The sequence below is a fragment of the Lepidochelys olivacea genome (assembly GCF_965140295.1).
Source record: "Lepidochelys olivacea isolate rLepOli2 genome assembly, chromosome: 3".
In the NCBI taxonomy this organism is placed as follows: Eukaryota; Metazoa; Chordata; order Testudines; family Cheloniidae; genus Lepidochelys; species Lepidochelys olivacea.
This window is the reverse complement of record NC_140413.1, coordinates 197,026,804-197,045,438: the sequence shown is the minus strand read 5'-3', so window position 1 is coordinate 197,045,438 and position 18,635 is coordinate 197,026,804. Positions and strand designations below refer to the sequence as shown.

At 40.9% G+C, this 18,635-nt stretch overlaps 1 protein-coding gene across 10 annotated transcripts in view; it reads left to right on the top strand.

The window, feature by feature from the left end:
• EHBP1 (EH domain binding protein 1) overlaps window positions 1-18,635 on the top strand; it is a 410,447-nt gene that overhangs the window by 357,492 nt on the left and 34,320 nt on the right. For 7 of the 10 annotated variants that reach the window (XM_084623076.1, XM_084623081.1, XM_084623078.1 and 4 more), the window contains 4 exons: window positions 5,624-5,751; window positions 8,402-8,540; window positions 8,692-8,798; window positions 11,856-11,979. In XM_084623076.1, coding sequence (XP_084479202.1) covers window positions 5,624-5,751; window positions 8,402-8,540; window positions 8,692-8,798; window positions 11,856-11,979 — 498 coding nt within the window. The remainder of the gene's footprint in view (window positions 1-5,623; window positions 5,752-8,401; window positions 8,541-8,691; window positions 8,799-11,855; window positions 11,980-18,635) is intronic. The other 3 variants (XM_084623074.1, XM_084623082.1, XM_084623080.1) reach the window with 1 other exon arrangement.

Below are 18,635 nucleotides of genomic sequence, written 5' to 3'. Positions count from 1 at the left end.
ACAGTTCCATATTGCCAAATATCAGACGCTCATGGCCAAATACGAATGCACAAATTATAATAATTGTAATGATTTTATGGAAAAACTGCCAGAGGTACATTGGGAATCCTTCTAGGCCATCATACAGGAAGGGCAACTTGTGGCAAAAATATTACTACAATTGGCCTTTGACGCCGCCGACAGATCAGCTAGGTCCATCTCCATGGCAGTGGTGACACAACGGGTGTCGTGAATCCACTTGTCAGGATTCCTGAAAGAGGTTCAGTCTACGATGGAAGATCTTCCCATTGAAAGCACAAAGCTCTTTGCCGAAAAGACCAACACTTCCCTTCATACCCTGAAGGATTCCAGGGCTACCATCAGGTCACTGGGAATCTATACACTCTGGCAAGAGAGACAGTTTAGTCCTCATTCCCAGCATAGGTCATGTGCGGCTCAATACCAACCTCAGCCGCAAAGAAAGAAAGGGCAATTCCCAAAATGCAAGCTGTCGGGCCCACAACCTTCATCCCAACCCCCTGCATCTAAGCTCCACTTTTGACGGGCATGTTGAGGCGCCACAAGACCACTCCCCCCGACTGATACAACCAACATCATTGTACACCCATTTGGTCACCGATCAGCAACGTTTTGCAGTGCCTAGGAATCCATAACATCAGACCGATGGGTCTTAGAGATCGTCCAATCCAGGTACTCCATCCATTTCACCTCCCTACCCCCTCCACAACATCCTTCCCCATCCCTCTTCAAGGACCCTTTTCACTGAAGTTTACTGTTACAGGAGATAGATCTCCTCCTCCAGTTAGGAAGCATAGAACCACTACCTCAACATCTATGAGGCAAGGTATTCTACTCTAATGTCCCCAAAGGAAAGGAGGTTGGAGACCCATATTAGACCTCAGAGCTCTCAACAAGTTTGTCAAGGCTCAGAAACTCAAGATGGTCATCTTATCAATGATCATTTCAGCCTTGGAACTGGTAGACTGGTTTTTGGCCCTCGACCTCCAGGATGTCTATTTTCACATCTTGATCCTACTAGCTCACAGATGATTTCTCAGGTTCACTCTGGGACATGATCATTACCAGTATAGAGTCCTCCCCTTCAGGCTCTCATCGGCTCCTGGAGTATTTTCCAAAGTTCTCTCAGTGGTAGCTGCTCATTTACTCTCACAAAGGATAATGATTTACCCATACCTGGACGATCGTATCCTCAGAGCCTGATCTTTCCAGGAGGCTCACCAAGTCATTGATACTACGATACACTTGTTCACAGTACTGGGTCTACAGATCAACACCCAGAAGTGATCCCTCACCGCAGAGCAACGCCTGGAATTCATAGGCACAGACCTCAACACCCTACAGGCCAAAGCCCTCCTAACCTTCAACACAGGTTCCTGTCCCTGGTTTCACTCATAGACACAGTTCAATGCAGCCCATAACTACTGGCCAGGCTCCACCTCCAACTCTAAGGACATACGGCAGCAGGCATGCCAGTGATACCGTATGCCAGACTCCGCATGTGATGCCTCCAACTGTGGTTCAGTTCAGTTTACAGACCAAACGGACAGGTTGGACAAACCCCTGTCACTACCTATCAGGATCAGGAACTCCTTAGATTAGTGGAAGGACCTGGCCAACATATGCAAAGGGATCCCCTTCTCGCAGACATCACCATCATCGCTCCTTACCACCAATGCATCACACATAGGGTGGGGCGTGCATTTAAATGGCTTCATGACACGACAAATGGTCACCTGCAGAGATATCCCTCCACATCAGTCTCCTCAAGTTGAGAGCAGTCAAGAACACCTGTGTCCACTTCCTCCTGCTGATTGCAGGATCACACACAAAGATCCTAACAGACAATATAGCCTACATGTTCTACATTAGTCAGCAAGGGGGGATCAGGTCACCCTCCCTATGTGAGGAAGCAATGAGATTAAGGAACTGGTGCATATCCCATGACATCATTTCTTCCTGGCCCACAAAACTCAATAGTAGACAGTCTCAGTTGCGAGTGGGAAGTACACCCGTCTGTGCTACATGCCCTCATCACACGATGGGGAACACCATCCATAGACCTATTTGCCACTTACCAGAACAAGAAATGTCCAAGAAATGTCCATGCTACTGCTCCAGGATGAGGATGGGACAGCACTCCCTGGGCAATGCCTTTCTTTTCCCATGGGATGGGGATCTTCTTTACACCTTCTCTCCGTTTCCTCTACTGCTGAAGGTCCTACTAAAATAAAAAGGGACAGTGCTCATGTCATTCTGGTCGCTCCTACCTGGCGAAGACAGACCTAGTACCCTTACTTGGCACAGGTCGCAACGTGCCCATCAGTCTCCCTCCCGGCTATTCTGTGCCTCCTCTCACAGGAAAAAGGGCGTACTCTGCATCCCAACCTGGGGATTCTCTGCCTCAAAGCATGGCTCCTCAAAGGTGGTTCCAGCACGTAGAGAGCTCCAGATCCAGGGAAGTACAAGAGATTCTATTCCACAGTAAGAAGTCCTCCACATGACACGCTTACCTGCAGAAATGGTCCAGGTTTCAGATTTGGTGCATGTCCCAACAAATCTGCCCAACATCCACGTCTCTTCCACACATCCCAGACCATGCTCTGACCCTTAAAAAGTCAGGACTACCCTAAGCTCTTTTAGGGTCCATCTAGCAGCTATCAGAGCTTTTCACCAACCTGTAGAGGGCCTACTCAGTTCTGTCACACCCAACCACAAAACGATTCCTCAAGGGTATAATCAAATAAACCTCTTCCCTCAGCCTCCACTTCCTACCCCCATGTGGGATCTAAACCTGGTACTGAGAGGGCTGACTGGGCCTAATTTTGAACCCATGGCCACCTGTTCGCTGACATATCTATCAACGAAAATGGCGTTCTTGATAGCAATTATCTCATCCAGAAGAATAGGAGAGATAGCAGCCCTGATGGGCACATCCCCGCTACAAAGTATTCTTTCTGGATTATGCTCAGGACACATCCAAAATTCATCCCCAAGGTAACCTCTCTGTTTCACATGAATCAATTGATTCACCTTCCAGTCTTCTATGCCACACCTCACCAAGGCAACAGGGAGGTTATACTTTATACCTTCGACGTCAGGAGAGCCCTGGCCTTCTACCTTGACAGGACAAGGGCCTTCAGGAAGTCCACGAGACCAGTGATCCCCAAACTGTGGGGTGCACCCCCTATGGGGGCACAGAGGAACATTTTGGGGGCCCACTGGGGCCCAGGCCAGCCCCCAGGGGTCAGGGAGGGAGCACTCTGCCCCCAGCTCCACTCCAGCCCCAGCTGCAGGTCCAGCCCTGCTCCCGGCCGGGGCCCCTGGCTCTAGCTCCTGGCCCCAACTGAGGCCTCGCTCCTTGCCCTGCCCTGCTCCCACTGCCTGCCCTGTTCCCAGCCCCGGCCCCCAACCACGGCTCCCGGGGGGGGTGCAAACCAGGGAAGGGAAGGGTGAGGGGAAAAGTTCGGAGACCAGTATCCTAGACTTTTCTTCTCCATTGTGGGAAGATCCAAGGACTCAGCAATATCAAACCAAAGGCTCACTAAGTGGGTCTCAAATTGCATCAGACAGTGCTACCAAATTAGCAACATGACCCTTCCATATTCAGTTTGTACACACTCCACAAGAGCGATCTCATCCATCACCTTCTTCAAGAATGGTGGGTGCTCCACAGTCCACCCACCTCCTCTCTACTTCAGAGTTCTTGTCAATGACTCTGCAGCAGAGAAGGAATTGAGGGGGGTTAGCCCATGCGTGCTAACTACACTCGTGGGGACAGTGCATGTGTGGGCCTAATGGACCCTGCTACTGATGTGCTCCGATCTGCAGCTCAGGGACACAAGCACATCTACAGTGGAGCACTCCTAGGGACGCATCTCGAAGAACCATCATTATTGCACAAGGTGAGTTACTTCTTTATACTTGGGAGGAGAAGGCAATTAGGAATTGCTTATGTTATGTCTCCTAACCTAGTGGTTCTCCAACCTGTCTTTCTGTTGACCATTTTTGTAAGAGAGAGATCCTGTTGGGGACAGATGGATGGGATGCACACGCACATGCAAGGGGTCCTTTCTATTTGAGGTCATCAGTGACTTGATTAATGAATATGTTACCTGCTGAACCCTTCTTCTTTCCATAGAATTTTAGGCAGAATCCATAAATGAAGTAAAAGGAAACCAGTTTGAGAACTTTTTTTTAAAATGTGGAAGTTGTTGATTTTAAATCCTGCATCAACATTTGTTAATGCTGCTACCATTTGCTGCTGTGAATGTATTTTATAAAATGTGAACATCTATGTATTATGATTATTGTATGGTGTTTATGTATAAGTGTGTGCACTCAGATGTTAGGCTAAAGTATGGACACCGTGCATCGGTGTGCCAGAGAAGAGTGAAGCTGTCCTTCATCGCACCCCGTCACACCACATTTCTGTAGGAGGCAGGCAGACATTTGGTTGTTAACTCCCCAGGAATATTTTGGAGAACAGGATGTCCGGCACTGTTCACAGAACTCCACGCCTTAGAAGGAGTGGGGTTAGGAGACGGATTTGGCTCCTCCTTCCTGCATTCTAGATTGTGGGCACAGGACTGCAGTTTGGAATGCGAGGTGCACCTGTAGAACACATCTAGCAAGTGCTGTTCTGCAGTGTGCTCACCCCAAGCACGACTTGCCTGCATAATGCCTCCAGGTGATGCACCTCCTCCTCCCTACCAGTGTGACTATAGCTCACAAAATTGTAATATATTCTATTAACATCTCTCTCTCTCTCTCTCTCTCTCTCTCTCTCGCTCTCTCATATATGTGGGTGGTTGGGGGTGTGTGTGTGTAAAATGTGTGTGTACGTGCCCATACCACTCACATACAAAAAACTATATACTTTACATGTAGTCAAATAAGCATTAATGGGAAGTGAAATATTGTACCTATGAGCCCTGATGCGAAGTCCATAGGAATTTTTCCAGTGACTTCATTGGGGGGGTGGATGAGGCTCCTGAAGATTTTATTTTTTTATGGAGTGATAAAAATGTTTGATTTCACTCCTAACTCCATTATATTCCATAATTTATAACAAACATTACTAGAAAGATGGCTTTGTTGTTACTCTGGTTTTAAAGTTGAGAAGCTGTGCCCAAGGAACCTTGTGTTAAATGAATATTATTTGTAAACTTGAATGGTTATCAGAACCTAAAACACCTGATGAATTTTTAATATTCCATCTTAAAGTAAATTTTTCTCTAGGAGTTTTTATATATCAGAAGGAGAAGCCAAAGTATGTGTGTACTAGTTGAGAGGAACTTAACATTTTGTCCAGTTCGTGTGTTTATCATTCATTACTTTATAACATAGTACAGCTGTAATTGATGGTGCTGAGCCAAGTGCTAACTTTCTTTAATGTATGTTTTTAAGAAAACGGGGGAAATGTTTGGATGTGTGACACACACAGATCTAGTTCAATATGTGCTTCAAAGATCTTTTTCTTCTCGGTTTTCACTTTTTAGTTTAAAATGATGGTACTGCGAGTTCTGTCAAACTGATACATTGTTGTAGCAACTCTCCATTTAAATGCATCTCACTCTGTTGTATGTGGTATTTGCATATTTAGCAGAACAAAACAGTAAGTTGGTGGATTTGAAGCTGAAGAAGCTCCTAGAAGCTCAGCCACAGGTGGCAAATTCACTCTCCAGTGCGGCTCAGAAAGCTGTAACTGATAGCTCAGAGCAAGACATTAAGGTAAGTTTTGATTAATGCTTTTATCTCAGGACCTGTGTGTTCTGATTTCTGTTTTGTACTTTATGATGAGGAAAATAATTTCTTATCAAATCCATCACACTAAGAAATGCAGAGAATCTGCAAGGCAGTGCAGCTGCAGAGTTTGCAGTTCAGCGGGGTTTTTCTGTATATTAATCAACACGTTTTCTATTTATATTATGATTTTTTTTTAGCCATACTATCGCTGTAATTGGCTGGCGTAATCGTGAGATCTGTATGAACTCCTCTAAATTCTTACGGTTCAGCTTACCACTTAAATCTGAAATGAAGGCATAGGAAGAAACAGTGGACCCAGTCTTGCTCCTGATGAAGTCAGTGGCAAAATTCTCATTGACTGCAGTGAGAGCAGAATTGGACACCACATATTTTTCTTCCCTTTCAAGTCTCATCACCTGTTTTGCTCAACCAAAACTAGAATGTATTATGTTGTAAAAATGTATACAGGTCTGTGGAATCTGGAGGTGAGTGATTCTGAGAAAAATGAATTTTAAGACAAGTATATATGTTACATGCTTTGTCAATCTTTAATGTACACCATTTTAACATACAGTACATACCTCTGAGTTTTCCATTTCATTTTCTTAATTAGGCCCTTTTAAGTTATTACAACTAAATAAAAAATAGCCTGTGCATGTCATTAATATCTCTATGGCTTTGGGGCACTTCCAGTTGTGTATAACTTTTCACCCACCTGCAGACTGTGGGGACAGCACTGCTGACTGAAAGGATTTCCTTCCCCAGATACAGAGATGCTTTGAAGTCCCAAAACAATGACTTTCATTGCTTTTCCCTTACACTGTCGGTTCCTATAAATTGGTGATGAAAGTGTGTGGCAGCAGTAGAGGACTTTCGGTCTCTATCTTTGAACAAAAGGAAGCCTGGATCAAGTCTGATTTTTGCGTTCAATTTAGCTTTCTGCAGTGGATTTAATGCAAAATGAAGCTGGCCCAAGAATAATACAATGGATTGAAAAGGCTAACTGAATTAGTGGGCTTAGAGGAATACATTTGTAAAGTGGCAGAAGTCCCTAGTCATAAAAAGGTTTCTTAAAATGGGATTTACTTGCTAATCACACAGATATTTTAGCATGTTGCCAGGCCTAAAAAATTAGCCTTGTTTGTTTATTTTGGTAAAGACGTGAGTTCAGACTGTCAAATAGCTATTGTCCTAACAACAGGAAGACACCTTTTATTTAAAAGCAGAATCATAACAGCCCAAAAACATACATCTGAAAAGACATACATCTAACGAGTGTGATACTTTTTTAAAGCTTAGTTCAATAAATGGCACACAGGCACCTTCATTAGGGCAATTTGATATCGGCTAACCTGATGAAAAGGGTGTTTCTTTGTAAAGCTTTTCTGTATTAATTGATTTTTTTTAAGTTACTCCAACAAAAGGTGCAACTTAACAGCATGCCTTTGTGTATGTCTTTTTAACGAAGAGTTTAAAAATGGTATGGCAAAGAATATATGGTGTCCATCTGTTCTCATGGAGCTTTCCGCATTGAGTTGGATTTGTGTTTTAATAAAATGCAGTTTACACGTTTATAAATGAGGCATTCTGTGTTTGTGGAAAAGGATAAACTGTTACCTTCCCTTGAGGATTCTGTATCCCAGGCCTCCTTGAGGCTAGAGAATAGGCCATTGGAGAACTCCCTCATTACTGATTGTCTCAATGCAGAGGAAGGGCAAAGTCTTGGTAGCTTTTGATAACCAGTTTCAGCATTCAGCAGGCTTAGCTATTAGTCATGCATCTTAGCCTTTCCCTATTTACTTTCAAAACACTTAATAAAAATAATAAAAGATTAGGTATAAAATGAAATATTTGTTTGGTACACAGCACCTCGGTATCTGCAGTTTCCACACATTGCAGTGGTTCAGTCTTCTGGGATATTTCATGTTGATAGAACCATTTGAATTTGTTACCAGTATTAACATAGGAAGCTCTGGAAAAGATAATTGTAGTTTCCTTAGCTGTAAAGGGCTTACTTACAAATCTGGCTTTGGAAAGTTATAGCTGATGAAATGCAGTTCAGTGGGATAGTATTATAATCCTACCTTTTAGCCTTCATCCAGCATTAGTGGTTTATCTCAATGGGCATAAAATTAGAAACTAGTTCTTCTTGTCATACAAGTCTGTGGGACTATACAAAACGATAGAATTCTTTACTGGGCAGAATTGTGAGGGAGAAAGACTAAAAGCAACATGCTTTTAAAGTGATTATAGATCATGTTTAGGAGTATACACAGTGCAGGTTGGCACTAATGTATACCATGCAGGACGAATTAAAGTTGTAAAAGAGTTATCTGTCATTTAAAATCCACATCACTCAAAGATATTGGTCATAGTTAACAGATCTCGCTGTTGAGTAATACAGAGTCCTGCCTGATGATGCCAAACAAACCAAAACCAATCACCATCAAAGAAAAGTTCATCACTCTGCTTCTTTTTCAGCAGCTGATACTTTTATTCCACACAAACACCAATGTGAGTTGTGAAATTCTCTGCAAAACCTGCATTGTGTTCTGTCATTGAAACATACCTTTCCAATGTGTGACTTCACATTTGTAAACAAAAGAATCTGTTGTATGTCTTGTTTTTCTGGCAGAATGGAACAGAAGAACATCGTGCTGAGCGATTACAAAAAGCAACAGAACGTTTTAGAAATCCTGTTGTGTTCAGCAAGGACTCTACAGTCAGGAAAACTCAGCTCCAGTCTTTCAGTCAATATGTTGAGAACAGACCAGGTAGGAGAAAATATAAAACATGTTTTCCCATCTTATGATTTAGTAATATTTAACAATAAATATATTAAAATCCTGATAATGTACGTCCACATTTCAATACACAAATATCAAGCTTTATAATAATTGTACATGTCTTTCCCCTTTTTTCAAGAGATGAAAAGGCAAAGATCAATACAGGAAGATACAAAGAGAGGAAATGAGGAGAAGGCAGCGATAACTGAAACTCAGAGGAAGCCATCAGAAGATGAAGTGCTTAATGTATATTAATTTTTTGTCTGGTTTCATGATTGCTGATAATTCCTAACTGTATGTGGAAATAGTGCCTTTATTTGTTAAAATGAGATGTTAGGGTTTTTTAGATGTCAATCTCCAGTGCATTCAAAGCAGAGTAAGAGGGGTGCGCTGTTGAATTAGTCTGCAGTGTGGTGATAATTGTCAGATAAAAAAAAATGAATTTTTCAGAGTTCCATAGCCCCAGCTTCCTTGAGACATTTCCATCAGGGCACTTCCCATAAAGAGATTCCAGTATTGATCTACCGGGAGGATTTTAATTATTACAATAGCAGATACCGCAGAGCTGCAGTTAGAGGGAAGAGTCACATGAGACCTGCTAGAATTTCTCAGCCAACCCATTTTGTTGGCTTGGGTTAATGGGTGTTCAACCTTTCCATTATCCAGATCAGCCGTGAATTACTAGCTGAATGATGTTTGCATTAATATAATATATATGGTAATTTCTTCACTTAATTAACGGGGAGGTTCAGCTCAGTAGGGGTATGGGCTGATCATGTGTAAAATTGATTTGTGAGGGAAATATTTGATAGACCGCAGGGAGAAAGCTGCTTTTGATGGACAGCTGCGGGACAGAAGCAGGAAGAACAAGTTTTAACCTGAATTTTTTGACTGGAAGCACAACATAGTCTTTGATGGTGGTCGTATGTTGCTGTCCACAATTTGTCTAAATGTGTTCATTCTTTTTGCTGAAGCAATTCAGTGCCAGTTAGAGAGTTTGTAATGCTGTGATACCTATAGTAAATCACCTAACTTCTTAACAATCTCTCAGCTACTTTATTAGCATAGTTGTGCTTTAGCAAAGCTGGTAAGGTCTTGCTCAGTGAATTCACATTATAAATGCAGATAATACACATGAACACTTGGAATATTTCATCCTGACACAGCATTTCTTTTCATCTTCTAATAGCATTGTGAACAATTCTGCATGCTGACATTAGTGACATTTTTATACTGTTTTCAATTAATTTTAGTTGAAAGGCAATATATTTCACATATCATACATCACTTCAACTCGTCCACACTAATTCTCTTGTTCATGTACTCCACTTAGAGGCTGTCTCTCAGTAATTTTGCTGTGGCTACGAGACAGGTGAAAAAAAGTTTCCTTTAGAACTGATGCTATTTGCTGGTGTGACCATAGTGTGTTGCAACAACATGCCTATTTCACCAGGTGCCCAAGATCTTAAAGTTCCAGACTTGTTACATATAGTTGTGGGACTTATGTCATCCTCTCAGACCTTCACAGTGAATTTATCTTTATTTGCAGTAATACCCTGCTGTAATGATTGTTATCCCTATTGTCTGACTGTGAAGCTGTACTGACTCTTTCAGCAATATTTAGTGAGAAACAATTGAAAAAATTCAGTCAAATTAGTTGTGAGACTCTAACTAATCCAGCAACAAGTTAGCCAGTGATAGGGAAATACAGATGATAAAAGAGCCTGCATTTTCCCCCCTATTCCCAAAGGATAATGGCTGTAGGTATATCCCTTTGCAAAGGACAAGAGGAATCTGAAAACAAGCCTCATCTGTATTAAGCTTCTCAACCTTAAAACTGTCTCAAAGAGCCTTGGGGAGAATTCCTGAAGGCTTATTGGTGATTATGAAGAAAATGTGGAGGAACTGTCCCTGAAATAGTAGTATTCTCCTTCTAACTTCTTTTGCATAAATACCCCTACTATAATGTATCAGCACTTTTATGTCAGCCTTTTATGTCAGCCTCATCTATACAAACATTTAGTTTGCAGCAAGATGGGATGTGAATCTACCTCTTGCTAGCCTGTCACAGACTAACTCTCTGTGTGGACCCTGCTGACGTACAGTAATAGTTTGTTAATGTACTTTGATCAAGCCCTAGGCTAGCAAGAGGTAGATTCACACCCCAGCTTCCCACATGTAGACGGGCCCTAAGAGAATGTCCCAAATGAAAATAGTGATCCAAAGGCTGTTGAACTCAATCTGGCCATATGAAAATAACTGTGGGGTACTGAATGACCACTCTCTACATCCTAGTGAGAGATCCAACTATTTTGTAAGTCAGGATTGTTCACTGAGGATGTTTGTGGAAATTTTGTGAGATTCGTGAGGATCAATATATATTGTCCTTCAAGAGAGTGCTGAAACATGTAGGATACAGAGGACAGACTTGACTTTTTAGTGCTGTATAACTTTTCTGGTATGAAAACGTTTTAAAGTGATTTATAAAATCTACGTACAGGGGCTTCATTGCAGTTGGGGATTAACAAAACTGGGAAGGAGGAGCAGATCTAGTTTGTAGTCCCATTGCATTTTAGAGACTGCAGTGGATTTTGACGCCACCTGTCAGGATAAGAATCACTGCTACAGTAATTACCAATACTTTTACAGATCATTGTTTAAGAGGGCAATAGCCTGCAGTAGGGGAAAAGTGAACAAGCATTACAGCCTAGTCCGGTGAGTGTCATCAGTAGAATTGACACAGAGGAACTAGATGCAAAAAGAAAGGAAGTTTTTGTTTTTCTAATCCCAAAGCCCACATTTTGCATTGTCACCAAGATGCTCTTGTGATGGTTCTTTCTCAAAACACGGCCCCTAAAAGTTAGCATTTTAAAACAAAATAAAAACTGGATGTAATATAAATGGCACATAACAGATCAATGTAAATAATAATATAGATAGTACCTTTGGATTATTGCTCCAATATGTTTTACATATTGTATATGTATTATGTATTACAACAGCTCTTACTTAGAAATAAATTATACAGAATTTCAAAAAAATCAGGTAGTTTAAAACTGCAAAATCAACATCTAGACACTGAAATATTCTCTAAGGAAACTATGCTTTTTTAAAAAAAAAAAAATAGTGCACCCAAATAATGATGTTTGGCAAAATTGCAAGGTTTATAAAATGTAAGTGTTAGCTTTTTGGTAGTGAGCACGATATTTGGTTGTTTAGGTAAGTGTCTTACTAAGTGTTTGAGGAAAGGAAAAATACAACTTACAAGTGATGTTTTTTCTTCTTGTTTGTTCTCTTTAACAGAAAGGGTTCAAAGACACCAGTCAGTATGTTGTAGGAGAATTGGCAGCACTAGAGAATGAGCAAAAGCAAATTGACACCCGTGCCGCGCTGGTGGAGAAGCGCCTTCGCTATCTCATGGACACAGGTACGGTGCCCAATTACACTGTAAACAGTTTTGGCAAATTGAGCGTTCACAAACTCTTATAGAGTTTTGGAAGTGTGAATCTTTGAAGCCTGAATGTTCAGCAAAACTGCCTTGAAAATAAAAAGGCTGCGATTTGCAGCCACCTCTCTGGGCCCTGGTGATAAGAGTGCCTTCATGGGAAGTGATAACTTACCCTGATACCGTGTGAGCCAGCACTATTGAACAGTGTGCTCATCCATGCAGAGTTGGAATACACATCTGTGCCTCATTGATATGCCACTGCTAAAAAAAAAAAAAAAAAAAAAGTAAGATCTTCACTGTGCTACTGATTCAGAGGAAAAAGGGGAAAAAAGGAGAAAAAAGAAAAAAAAAAAGGGTTTGGCCAGCTAAAGCCATGTACTGCATGAAACAGAGCACAGTACGTGGGGGGAGGCTCCATTGACGAGATCACTGAAATTTGAGAATATTATCTGGTTACTGATGCTGCACAATTTTGTATTTTTATTTTTTCTTTTCAAGAGAGCAGGTTTTAAAAAGTCTGTAATACTTTGTGTTGCAGGTGCAGTTGAAAGGATTAAAGTATATAGTCAGGTTTTTGTAAAATGCATTCTGGTTGCAAGTTCCCGTCCACTGTGAATGTTAGATTGGTATTAAATGCTGATTATCATCATGGATGGGAAAGGTTTAAAAGCATCATGCGGTTTGGAACAAAGAGTACTTCAATATTCGAAAAATAAATAATGCTTACTGTAATTCAGAAAATACTGATCCTGCCTTAGAAAGATAACACTGTTGGGAAGAAAAGTTAATTGCTGCACGTTATTTTGTGGTTAAGTTATCTTTATATATGTATACAATATTAATACCAACTTAAGGTCTGACTTTAACTTGGAAAGCAAGGTTATGTAGGGGTAAGCTAAAAATTCAGTCAGATGTTGTTATTAATTTATACTGTTGTATAAAGATGAATAAACTAAATTAAGTACCATGGCGTGAAATGGGGATGCAATATCTGTCCAAAATTGTAGGGTTTTTAAAAATTTGTTTATTTCCTAACATACCTTTGTTGTTTGATATTTTTTTTAATTTTAAAGAAAAAAAATTTCACACACAAAGAATCTGTCTCCCTATATGAGTGTACAAATTAGAACCCTGATCCGTCAGCAGTTATGGGCTTTATTAGTGCCTGGAGAGTCCATGACACTGCTTTTTGTGATGCTATAGAATTAATATATAAATATACTATCACACACCCTTGTGTGCATTCTGTTTGTGTGTGTGGGAGAGAAAGAGGGAGATTATTTACTCTGAAAAAAACTTATAGAATCATAAAATGTGTGTCTTGAAACAATTTTTAAAAGGCAAGTGAACTCAGAGCATCTCCTCTGGACATATACTGTTTGCATGCACGGTAGCCAGGTTGTTTAAATCTAATTGTTCCTAGTCCTTGTTGTTTTTGTTAATATTTTAAAAGTCATTTTTTCTAAGTTTTAAAGTACAGAAATTGTTACTAGATTCTTCAGGTCCTGGACATAGTGAAATGGACTTCTGAAGTAAAAACAAATATTACTTTGTAAGTGTCCCAGTGTGGGACGGCAAGTGTAGCACAGAGTGAATTTACATAGCAAAGGTGTATAGGTTTATAACTGGGATGCTGATGGGGCCCCCTTACCTATAGGGTACAAATGGTGCAACTATAATGAGAAACATTCTTTTGGGATTCTTGGTCTATTTGCATTTCACTATCAAACTTCCTTACATAATGCAGTTCTACATTTACATAAATGGTTTGACTAGTGCGGGGTGACAATTCTGTATTTGCCTTCTCAGAATAACAGCACAAATGTGGGGGGTGAGGACACATTTCAAGACTAGAGATCTTGCCTGCACTTACCTTCATAGACTCAAAGCAGGGCTTCTCAAGCTTTTTCAAACTGTAGATCCCGTTTGAACAGTATCAGCTCATGTACCATCTCCCCTTCCAGTCAATATCCCATTTGTCATCATACAACATCCCTGGGGAAGCTACAGAAATCTCTGACATGGACAAATAATATTAGGAAAATGTTTGTGTTGTTAACTGTCTTTAGTGTGATATAACCTTTGTGGGGGGGAGAAAGCCACGGTCTCCGTTTGCTCTTCTTTTAAAATTCTGCTCCACTGTGTTCTTTTGTGCCCTGGACATGCTTCCCTGCCACCTGTTCCTAGTCTCCCTTGCTTCACTGCAGATACTTCCCTACTGCCTGCTTCTCTTCTCCCACTCCTCAGTGCATACCCTTCCTCCTGGAGCCTTATGATGGTGTCTGGCAGCTCCAGTCCTGTTGGTGGCTCTGTCCAAAAGGGTGTCTCCATTTTCCTCACCCATTCCTCTTAATGGAGTGGCCCCTAATGGAGCAGCTAGGCAGACTGCTCCTCTGCCTCGTTTCCAGCTTCTTTTACAGGTGTCCAGGCTTCTCTTCTTCAGCTCCTGAACGCCTACAAGAGAATCTGGAAACAAGAAAGAAGAGTCAGCACCAAATGACCAACCAGCGTCCCATGGACCACCAGCAAGTGCTCTGTAGATCAAAACTTGAGAGCTGATGCAGAAAAAATTACCACAACCGATAGGGTACAAAATCGCTATAGGGAAGATGATTGTTGATCTTTTGTGGGCTGTGGAAATTCTATCCTAGCCACTGGTACACATGTTGAGAAAACAGTGTTGCCAATTCTCACCATTTCATTCTGTCTTGGTATTTGGTGTTTTTCTTAAAATCCCAGCTTCTAGATTCAAGAGATCACATGAGAACCTCAGCTCTCGTTTTTTTTAAAGTAAGTTTCTAGCCCTCATAGCTGTGGGGAAACACTTGAAAACATGAAGTAAGTGTACGCTAGAGGTTCAGAACCAGAAGACAAATAAAAATAACCCCACATTGGTTGTTATTTTTTTTTAATATCATGATTGTGGAGGCAAGTCTCATGATTTTTAATGCTTGGATTTGGCAATACAGGAGACACCTTAAGAGAGCGGAGTTAATGTAAACTCTGGCCATTGCAGCCCACAGGATTTTCTAGTAACTCTTCTGGTGGTTCTGCCAGTGGAGAAAGTAGGGACATTGTTTGCCCATCCCCATTGTCTCCGCTGCTGACTAGGCCTTCTACCCTTTTTCCGTGAAGTTTGGCACTGTACTTTATTAGACATCCTTCAGAAAGAGAGCTCTCTTTCCTCTGCCTCCTCCTCCTCCTCTTAGGCAACAACGGTTTTATTTGGGACAGTTAGTACTCTTTATGGCCACCTGACGATTCTTCGTTTTCCTACCTACAAGCTCCATTTTCTTGTTCAGTCAGGGAGAGACTGATTCAGGCTACATCTTCTTTAAATATCCATTCTGGCTGATTAACATGCATTTGCCATTCATCTGCCTCCCATTCCTACACATGGGGTCATTAAAGTGGAGGGATCAGTCCCTTTTCCCAAGCAGCATTCCATGTGACACATTTACTCTGGTTCAGTCAGATATAGTGACTGTGCCTTGGAGAGTACAGGCTTTGGTGACTGGAAGAATTCATGGTTTTTACCAAAGGGGAATCACCCAGGGCTGATAAAGCATAGGCAATCTACCCATGGGTAGAATCCCAGCTCCTGGAAGCATGTGATTGTAATCTCAGTTCACTTTTTCTTTAGGGCTTGTCTACACTTACCAGAGGATCGACGCTGCGGCGATCAATGCATCAGTGGTCAATTTAGCGGGTCTAGAAGACCCGCTAAATCGACAGCTGATCACTCTCCCGTCGACTCCTGTACTTCACCTGATCAAGAAGAGTAAGGGGAGTCGATGGGAGAGCATCTCCCGTCAACGTCGCGTAATGTGGACCCCGCGGTAAGTAGATCTAAGCTACGTCGATTTGAGTTACTCTATTCACGTAACTCAAATTGCATAGCTTAGATCGACTTTTCCCTTTAGTGTAGACAAGGCCTTAAAATGAAAGTTTTGGCATCTATGTTGCAAAGAAAAGCTTGAAAATGTGACCCGAGGATATTCAGTACAATGATGTCCAAAATAATATTTCTGAGAAGTGTGAATTGCCCCATTCCATTCATCTGTATGGGGTGTTAACTCCAGTGACACACTGCCAATGCCACACCTGCAGAGAATTGTGTGTGTGATAGAAGGCGTGCCTGGCCCACTCACCCAAGCAGGTATACCCCAACTGCTAGGGTAAGAAGTGGAGCGGATGTCCCATCTGCTGCCATCACTGCATCTCCAGAGAGAGGGAGGGGCTCTGCTACTCCTGAGGGGAAGGGGATGCCCCTGCTCTCTAGTGGGGATGGGGCTGCAAGGATGGATTTACATGGCACCCAAGTCATGGTGTGTCTAAGATCCTGGATTTCATTAAACTGGCCCTGGAAGCACCCTTTCAGGATAGAGAGCAGAATCCCTGGCTGTTAGCCAAGGGAAGCTTATGGAACTTCCAGCAGCCAGGGAGGAAATTTGGAGTGGATAGGGCCTTGCATTTATTATCGGCTACTCAAAGTTTCACTAATAACACTTTTCTGAGGTTGTTAAAAATAAAAGTAATTAAAATTACAGGTGACTGACTTACATTTGAATCTGAGTAGTCACGTGTTTATTAATATTTTGTAATTTATGTCACCGGTTTGGTGTATACATTTCCTGTATTAGCAATACTTGCTCTTTGCACTTAAAATGAAAATGTAATCTCACCTTTTTCCAGTGAAATATAGTTTATTGGTACATTGTAAGACTGTGAGGAAAATCAGCATTTCAGTGACACGAACACAATCTGAATAAGCTGATGTCATATCTGCGATTACACCCTAAATATCTGTAATGGTTACGCTTACAGAAGGGCCTTTTCACTGCCACTTCTGAAATATAGTATAACAAAGTCTCCAGCCTCTGGAAGTATAGGAGAGAAAAGGCAGGGTTGAAGGTAAAAGTAATTAGATGAAGGCAAAAATAAGAGGAGGTATTTGTATAATTGCATATAAAAATCACATAATTTAGTATCACTGATTTCCTTTCCTCCCCCATTATAATGACTTGACATTAAATGATGACAATGGCAGGATTATCTTGCTTTCTTTCAGCGTTGTACTTAACCATGTTGTGCCTAGCCTGTGTTATGGATAAGGTAGTTTTGTCTCCACTTCTGATAGTCTTTTCCCTCACCGCAAATCTTTGTATCTACTGTATCGATCTTAAGGTGCTTATTGCCTTGGTATCTAAGCACCAATCAAAATGCAAATGCCACATAATACAACAAAAGCAAATTTAAAAAAGCTTAGTTTAAAAATCCTTAATCTAGCTCTCTTTTTGGTCACTATTTTCTCATGCATTACAAAAACATCTACTGGAAAAAATGTACAGCTATGAAACTTTTGGTTATCTGACCACAGGGTATGAAGAGTTTTTAATTGTTTTTTTGATTAGCTACAAGCTCATAAATTCAGGTAAATGCACATTTGTATTTTCTATGTGAGAGTCTGTACATTACCAATGGATGAACATGTTTAGGGTACTGTATAAGGATTAATGAAATAACGAAAACTGTGCTTCTGCTGATTGACCACTGATGGTGAATATAATTGAATTAGCAGTGTGCTAAAATAAATGTAGACAAAATAAATATAGACAAGAGAATCTGGTCAAAGCTTCTGTAATGTTTTAGATTAATAGGCATACAGAATTCTTCACATTTTTTATTACGTTGTCCCTAGATGAATTCAAAGTAATTGGGGTGGTTAATTTTATTTACACAGAGCCGTTCACAGCGCATTAAATAATAGAGATAATTGAACAAGAATTGTCAAGTGTGTACTGATATCAGACATATTACAGAAGGGAATGTGCATAAAACTTCATTTCTATGCAGCCATTGTTTATGGTAATTAAGTACACAGATTTATCCCTTGGTTGCCTTCCAAGCTTATGGCAACTGCTATTGTTGTGCTCCATTAATATGTAATCAGGAAATAGTTTAATTTTCTAATCTGCAGTTTGAGAATTCACTTTCTAACAACTCTTAATTACTGCATTGCCCTAATGATGCTCATGGTTATGAAAATTGAACCAATAAACTCAGTGGAAGAAGCCAGGGGGGATTATAATTCCAGAGGTGGTGCTTACTTAATAAACTTGTTATGCCTTCACCAGAGGGAGCTCAGTGTCCTTCAAAAGCATCTAATTTTATATTTCAGAATTTTTTGTATCTGCTGTGTAAAGAGTTAACGTACAGTAGGGGGGGTTGTTGTAAATTGATTCACTAGAGAACTAGATATGTGATAATATCACCAATTTGGTATTTTTCAAACTGTATACTAATTTTACAATTTAATTGCTCAGGGAATAGCACAGTCAGTTTAAGCTATTGTTTTATATTGGCTTTATGTATTTTATTTTCCCTGAAGTTTGCTTTCTTTCATTAGCAGCATTAGCACACAAACAATACCATCAGACCCTGGGACCTCTCTAGCTCTACACACGTGGACACACACACACGTTTTTTTATATTCACCAAGTCAGATTTACTCCCTTTTCAGTTCACTGGTTTTTTTCTCAGCCTAATTCCGATCTCACTGACACTGATTTTACATTGGTTTAACACTGTTGACAGCAGTGGAATCATTTCTGCTTTATGCTGCGGTAACATAG